Below are 8,663 nucleotides of genomic sequence, written 5' to 3'. Positions count from 1 at the left end.
GAACGGCGTCAACCTTATGCCGGTTCCCCCCCCATTTCCCTGCCCCCGGTAACCTCCACGGAGATCCCCGTTCACCTCCCTGCAAACCCTCCCATCTCGGTAGCTAACCCTCCCCTATCGGTAACAAACCCTCTCTCGGTCCCCCCCGTTCCCTCCGGTAGCTATCACGAGGTCCCTCCCCTCCCTGAAGCCTTCCCCATCCCCGGGTCAAACCCTCTCCCCCCCCCCCTTCCCCCCCCCCCTCAGGGCTCTCAGGCGACGGTAAACCTGGGACGCATGACCTCCCGCCCTGCCAAGAAGCAGCGCTGTTTCAAATCGACGGCGGAGGACGCGTTCCTGCGACTGGAAGAGGATATTCGGTGGGGTGAAGCCATGGAGCTGGCAGATTGTGTTCTCGTGGGACGGATTAGAGGCAGACGTGCCACTGCGGCAAAATTAAAGGAATGGGTGACTGAGATTTGGGGAAAATATCTCGTGGACATTCCATCGGTGCAGACTTTTATGCGAGGGTGGTTTGCCCTCAAATTTGCACGGGCGGATCACACGAGTTGGGTTCTTTCTTCATTCTGGCATTTTGAGAAATCTCCGGTCCTCCTCAAGAGATGGACACCCCTGTTCGACCCAGAGACGGAGCTGCTAGGCATCAGTCCGATTTGGGTCAGGCTGCCGGGGCTGCCCTTGCAGTACTGGTCGGAAGATATTTTTAAGAGAATTGGAAATGCGCTGGGGACTTACATGGAATCCGATAAGTCATACATCTCGACGGGCTCGCTGGCTTATGCAAGGATCCTAGTGCACATGGACACCAGAGGGGGAGTGCCGGAAAACATTGCCATTCACTGGAAATCCACTTCAAGAAAACAGAAGCTGGATTATGAAGGCATCCCATACAGATGCAGAAGATGCCACCAGGTGGGTCATCTCTTTAAGGACTGCCCCCTTCTGCAGAAGACCCAGCAAACTGCTACAGGTCAGGATCAGCCAAACAATGAAGGAGCACCTAACCCTCAGGCGAACAAGGCACCTAGAAGAGACCATTTCAACCCATCGGATACGGTGGAGGCGCCTCCTGCACCTCGTCGCAAGAAGCAAGCTGCGAACAAGACTCGGCCTCCATCTCCTCCTATGACGCGTTCCAAAGCTGCAAAAGGAGCTGTTTTCTCCTCGGGTATGTCCTCTATATCATCTTCCTCTGTTTCTCTCTTTGCATCTATGAGTTTATCGGCCTCTGGCATGCCCCCCCCTATCAGTATCCCCACCCCCTCTTCCCCTTCTGCCCTCGACCTGATCAAGGTCACTTGCCCTCCTCAACCCCCTCCCCAATCTCTATATGTCTCCTGCTCCATCCCTAGGCCAACCGGCCTCCCTTTCTCCTCCTCAATCCCCTCTTTCCCCCACCCTACTATTCCCTCTCCCTCCCCCTCGGTAAACTCTACTCCGAGGTATCCCACCCGCTCGACCACGAAGCTTAATGTCTCGGACTCCATTGGGATGATGATGGAATCCCATATCATCCCGCCCAAGCAGGGGCGCGGTCGACCATCCTCAAAGTCGATTTCTCAAAAGCTAACTGAGGAGGAGGTCCTCCTTGGCAAACAACAGACTCTTGATAGGGCCCTTAGAGCGCAGGACACCCTCCCCCACCCCCCTCCATGAAAATTATGTCCTTCAACTGCAGAGGTTTGGCCAGCCCGGATAAAAAATCGGCCCTGAAGCGACTCTTACTCTCTAATCCTGTGGACATCATTTTCCTACAAGAAACCTTATGTACTGCAGACTCTGCAACCTCCACTCTTAACTCATGGATGCCTGGGTGGACCTTCACAGCTATAGATGTATCTGGCCGGTCAGGGGGCATTGCTATGGGGCTAAAGAACAATTCCATCCTGCTTAAGAACATATGGGGTGGAGGGGGTTTTTTGGGGGCAGAAATATATTCAAAAGACTTGGAGGAAAATCTACAAATCATAAATGTCTACGGTCCATGTCAAAACAGAGAGCTATTCTGGAATAGACTCCTTGGCTCCCCACTATTCCAAGCTGAGAACATTATTTTGGGAGGAGATTTAAACTTCTCTATTGGCTTCTCTGAATCCTGGGGCCACCTTGCTCAAATAGATCCCCTCTCTGATTTCTTTGGGCAACTTCTTGAAGATCACCACTGGATTGATCTTCCCACTGCAAAGACCCAGTACACATGGAAGAACAACCGAACTGGGGACCAAAGTCTAGCAAGAAGACTGGATCGTTTTATCATGAAAGAAGGGCTCTGTACCCATCACCCAAGATCTCGACAATGGGTAGGAAGTGGTGGGATCTCAGACCATAGGCCCATATACCTGGAAATGGAAGCAAGACAACAGGCTCAGAAAGCTCCTTTCAAATTCAATGCTACTTGGCTCAGAGACCCCTCCTACATCAAGTTGATATCGGATTTCTGGAAAGCTCATCCGATACCTGAGGATTTAGACCCAGCCACTGGCTTTGTCAGGAACCTAGCTGAAATCAAAGTGATCTCAAGGGAATGGGCAAAAGCGAAGAGAAAACAGGATGATCAAACTATATCCCTGGCGGAACAAGCCGTTGAGGCTCTAGAATCCCATTCAGATGGCACCTTCTTATCCCCAGATCAGAAATCCATGTATGATGACCTAATCAAACAGAGGTCACAGATCCTTAGAGACAGAGAGGACTCCTGGAGACTAAGAAGCAGAGCCATTTGGCTCAAGGAGGGGGATGAGAACACAAAGTTTTACCACAGGTTTGCAAATGGGCGGAAGGCGATCAACACTATATGGGAGCTACAGGATGAACAAGGACATCTGGTAAGAAGACCTGGAGAACTTGCATATCTAGCTACCGCGCACTTCAGGAATATATACAAGGCCCCAGGACAAGCAAATCTGTTAGAAATCATGAGGGTGGCAGAGCTATTTCCCAGATTTGTGGAGGAGGATGATGCTGAGGAGCTTACAAAAGACATTTCTCTGGAAGAATTGGAAGCCACCATAAAGGGCTTCCAAAAGGACAAGAGCCCGGGCCCCGACGGCTGGACCATTGAATTTTATCTTGCTTTCTTCGAGCTGCTAGGGCATGACATTCTCAAAGCTATCAATCACTGCTGTCTAAATGGATCCATTCCCTCGAGCATAAAGGCCACCTTCATAGCTCTCATTCCCAAATCAGATAAGCCAGTGTCTTTTGATGAATTTAGGCCTATTTCACTCTGCAACTGCCTCTATAAGATATTGGCTAAAATTCTAGCCAACAGAATCAAGCCCATTCTCTCGGCCAATATCTCCTCTGAACAATTTGCCTTCCTCCACAAACGCCAGATCCATGAAGCTATAGGCACAGCTCAAGAACTCCTTCACTCTGTGCATAGCAAAAATCTAAAAGGCATGATACTCAAGGTGGACCTCTCAAAAGCATTTGACAGGGTAAATTTACTATACATCAGAATGCTCCTCACCCATCTGGGCTTCCCCTTCCTTTTTATTAAGAGGATCATGAGTTGCATCTCTGATGTACCTTTCAGTGTCCTCCTCAATGGCTCCCCCACCCCTTTTTTTCTGCTGAAAGAGGCCTCAGGCAGGGTTGTCCCCTATCCCCCCTCCTTTTTCTGCTCATAATGGAAGGCCTAAGCAGATTAATTGCATCTGAACACAGCAGAGGCCGCATCAAAGGGATCAAAATCTCGGATAATTGCTCCCTTACACATCTACTTTTTGTGGATGATGTATTGATCTTCTTGAATGGCAGCATGGCTGACTCATCGGCGCTCCAACAGGTCTTTGATCTCTTCCAGAAGGCTACGGGGATGGTAATTAATGTACAGAAATCTACTTTAACAGTGTTTGGATGCACCCCTCATGAAGTCATCTACACAAAAAACCGTTTCCCCTTCCACATACAGCCTATGGAGGAAGGGCTAAAGTATCTGGGATTCAGGGTGAAACACGGAGGATACAGAATAGCCGATTGGACCTGGCTAATCACTAAAGTGGAGAAAAGGATCAATGTTTGGTATAATAGATACCTCACGAGGGCTGGAAGACTTACTCTTATCAAAGTTGTGCTGGAAGCAACGCCGGTGTACTGGATGTCCCTGGCTTGGATACCAAGAGGGATTTTAACCAGAATACAAAAAATATGTTGTAGATTCTTATGGAAGGGATCTAATCAGGGAAATCTCTTTGCCTGGGTAAAATGGGACACCATTGCTAGACCAAAAAAATGGGGAGGCTGGGGAATTAAGAGATTAGACCTATTTGCAAACGCACTGGCAGCAAAATTGGGATGGCAGCTCCTCACAACAAATAGTCTCTGGAAGAAAGTGGTCATGGAAAAATACATTGCTCCAGAAAGCATCTACAGCTGGATTCGTAGGGAACATAGGGGTAACGGAAGACATTCCATCATATGGAAAGCAGTCATAAATTCTCTTCCCCTAATTCGGGAGGGTCTGACATGGAGGATTAAACAGGGAGACTCCGTCCGCTTAGGAATTGACCCCTGGATCGGATGTGGAAACATGCATAGATTATCAGGACAACTCCTAGCACATCTAAGGGACCAAGGTGCTACAAATGTTGCTCATATTGCAGACCAAGAAAACTCCAGCTTTCTCCACCAGGCCTGGAGGACTTCACGAGACCTCCATATTCCGGTTCCATGGAGACAAGAATGGGAGGCATTCACAGAGGCACTCACACAAGCTCATATCAGAATTACAGAGGGGGAAGACGAGATTGTCTGGGCTCTAGCCAAAAATGGTACATACTCCCCAAAGGAGGGATACCTTCAGCTGATGCACACCTTTCAGCCAGACAATGCACAGCAATGGTGGAAAGCAATTTGGCACCTTAAGGCAGCACCAAGAACGAGACTCCTCATGTGGGCTATACTATTCAATAAAATTCCTACGGGGGCAAACTTGAAGAAGAGATCCTTCTATGGACCTTTCTGGTGCCACATATGCAGAAGGAATGACGAAGATACAGAACATCTCTTCCTCACCTGTCCGGTGGTAAAAGAACAATGGTCTGCTCTCCTTTCTCACTCCCCCTCCCTCCATCAATGGCATGGCATGACAATCTTCGAGGCCTGGACAAACTGGCAGGAACAACACACTGGAAAAAACAAGAATATCCCTCTTCTAATGTGCTGGTCAATCTGGATAGCTAGGAACCGTGCAATTTTTTATCAGAAACCTCCCCTCTGGCCGGTCATTATTGCCCACATTTTTGCAGACCTTGCCCTCATACCAGAAGATCCTCCTCCACCCCCTCCTCGGACCATAACCCCTGAACTCATAGACAAATCCTTCCCCTGGGCATACTTTGATGGCTCTGCCCAAGCGGATAACTGTGGGGGGGGAGCGCTCCTCTACCTGAGAGAGAATCACTATTACATGATACAAATTCCCCTAGGAAGAGGCACAAACAATTATGTTGAACTTTCCACTGCAAAAAACCTCATCTTTTTTGCACATGAGAAAGGCTGTACAAAACTTCAACTGTTTGGAGATTCAAAAATTGTTTGTAATTGGCTCACCAGAAAATCATCTTGCACTGCTTTCTCTTTGAGACACATACTGGATGAGGCACTCAGACTAACAGATGCATTTGAATTATTTGACTGTCGCCACATATACAGGGAGCGCAACTCTTGGGCGGACCACCTTTCCAAGCAAGCAGCACAGAGGCAAGAAGCAGACTGGTTAATACAAGAAGATCTGGACGGAACCTTCTTTCAACACTATCACAGACCCTTTGATGACTACCAGGCTCAAAGGGATGCTCATAACTGAAAGGGGTCCCAACATGCTCAAAATACTGTTTTTTTCATGTCTTTTATATATAAACTGTTGTATATGATCAGTAACCGACCATGGCGGACAAACATAGCTATTTATTTTTTGCTGTTATTTTTTTGGCAGTAAGCTACAGCTACACTGCAAATGAATCCTGAATGTGTTTATCTCTCTCTGTTGATCATCTTTGATATATACCTCTCCAAACTCCCTGCGTGGACAAAAGTTTGGGGAGAAGAATGTTTACATGATAAGTTTATCTGTTTCAGTTTTTTGGAACAATTAACAGTCTCTTCAGAGGCCCTGAGAGGCAACCAGCCTCAGTATGCATATGCTCAGCATCTACAGAATGTAATTTCTCCTGACTTAATAGAAATTACGACTTTTTCTACGGGAAAAAAAAAGAATGCTCAGCATCTACAGAATGTAATTTCTCCTGACTTAATAGAAATTACGACTTTTTCTACGGGAAAAAAAAAGAAAAAAGAGGACCTGCCAAGCTTAATAAAAACAAATATAAATTACTAAAGAAATAAATCTATATCACAATATTTAGATATTATAATCTTAATTCATATAAAAAATGTTATGTAACAATTTTTTTTTTAAGTTAAATTATATTGCTCAAGCCAAGCTTACCAAAAAAAAATATAAATTATTAAAGAAATAAATCTATATCACAATATTTAGATATTATAATCTTAATTCATGTAAAAAATGTTATGTAATAATTTTTTTTAAGTTAAATTATATTGCACAAAATATTCACATTAGGTAGTAGATTGTTTTCAAAACCTTACTAATCTTACAGAGATAAAACTAACATCAATTAAATAAAAAAAGTAGTAAGGCATCTAGCAAAGACCACTGCATAGCATCTAGTTCAAGAATCCAAAGAATTCATGATGGCTATATCATTTGTCCTTGGACAAGGAGGCTCTTCAAGCTTTAACTCACAATGGATATGATTTTCCATGTGATTGAGATGAGCATCCAACTTTTTCATACTATCTTGCATCTTCCACTAATTCCTTTGGATTTCGTTAAAGAAGGATATGATGTAATCCAAAGTTTACATACTATCTTGCACCTTCCACCCTCAAACACGAAGACATGCCATGCTTCAAGATAACCAATTAAAGCATGAACATAGATGAATTAACACGTACCCATGACCCCACAAGTAACAAATAAATAAAAAATCCTCCTCTACCAACAATATCACCCACACCACCAAAGGACAACACTTCACAAACCACCCCAAAATAACCCAATTCACCCCACTATTATACAAATAAAATTCTTCTGCATGCAAGGAATCCCCCCACTAAGTAGAGATATACTCAAAACCACTCCAAGCACAAAACCCCACATACCCAACCAAAACCGGGTCAACCAAGAATTCCTCAGCACAACTACCACCTCACAATTGAACAAAATACTGAAATTCAATACAAGAACATGAAGCAAGTTGAACCAAGAAGAGATAATTACCTGGGATATGAGAACAATGCACAAAGGATGACCACAAGACCCAAACCAATGACATTTCTCCTTCATTGTCAAGCCCTAACAAGTACTAACACTAGCCTACCAAATCCTTGAGTTAACAAAGTATTAAAAAAAGTCCTAAAGGACTCCCGATACTCCCAAAGTGAAAGAAACACCAAGAATTTTCAAGAAATGAGGAGGGAAAGGATTCCACTCCTTACTTCCAAAGTGAGAAACACCAAGAATTTTTAAGAAATGAGGGAAAGGATTCCACTCTTTATTGGCACTATACTCAACTAATCCAAAAGGAATGTTGTCATACCATCCGCAATATACCCATTTCCCCACCTTCCTTGGCCAGCTAAATTCACCCAAATAGACATCTATTACCTTAACTATCTCGAAAAAGAAAGAATATGAATAATTACAGGAAAGAACCACTTTTATATGCAATAGTCCTAAAAAATAAGCCACATCATTCCCCTTTAATACCCACAAACTAATAGCATAATATTACATATTAATCACCCAAATCAAAAACATTATGAATATCTAAATTCAAATTCATAGAAAACATATTACAAAATATCCCAAAAACATGAAACTATACTTAAAATATTATTAAATACATATTAAATTAATATTTGAATTTCAACCCATATAAATCATATTACAAAATATACACTAAATTGACGTAATGAAATGAAACTATATTTAAAAAGTCATTGAATATAAATTCTTTAAAAAAATTCAAACATAAAATTAAAATATAAATATAAATTATTAAAGATGAATCCATATTAAAATATTTAGGTATTTGAATTATAATCCATATAAATCAGGTTACAAAGTACATTATAAGGGATAAAAAAATCATATACCTAAATTTTAGAAATAGGCTATAAATTTTAGAATTAATGTGAAGGAATGTCTATAAATATTAAAATATTTAGGTATTGAATTATTAATATAAAATCATATTTGAGTAAGTTAATAATTATTAATATGTATTGATTTATATATATAATTATTATTATGTAATTTTAAGGTTACGGCCAAGTCAAATATCAAATTGAATATCAAATTGGTGTATGAGACTATTTTATTTATGATATAAGGGACTTTTTCCATGCACCAATTCATACACTAAATTGGTGTATGAAACTATTTTATTTATGATACAAGGGACCTCTTCCATGCATCGCTTTGGTGTATGAGACTACTTTATTTATGATAAAGGGATCTCTTCCATGCACCAATTCATATACCAAATTGGTGTATGAGACTACCTTATTTATGATACAAGGGACCTCTTCATGCACCAATTCATACACCAAATTGGTGTATGAGACTACCT

At 42.7% G+C, this 8,663-nt stretch overlaps 1 protein-coding gene across 1 annotated transcript; it reads left to right on the top strand.

Moving 5' to 3' along the window:
• The first annotated feature begins 276 nt into the window (after positions 1-276).
• Positions 277-5,812, top strand: LOC149248007 (uncharacterized). Its single transcript, XM_089446954.1, has 4 exons — positions 277-1,168; positions 1,777-3,440; positions 3,539-4,204; positions 4,307-5,812. Exons 1-4 carry the CDS (start codon positions 277-279, stop codon positions 5,810-5,812), a joined length of 4,728 nt encoding a protein of 1,575 aa, XP_089303080.1.
• The last annotated feature ends 2,851 nt before the right edge of the window (positions 5,813-8,663 follow it).

The sequence above is a fragment of the Pinus tabuliformis genome, chromosome 7 (genome assembly GCF_031772625.1).
Source record: "Pinus tabuliformis cultivar Carrire ecotype Pingquan chromosome 7, CPIR1, whole genome shotgun sequence".
NCBI classification, from domain to species: Eukaryota; Viridiplantae; Streptophyta; class Pinopsida; order Pinales; family Pinaceae; genus Pinus; species Pinus tabuliformis.
The sequence above is the reverse complement of the archived record's forward strand: the minus strand, read 5'-3'. Positions and strand labels throughout refer to the sequence as shown.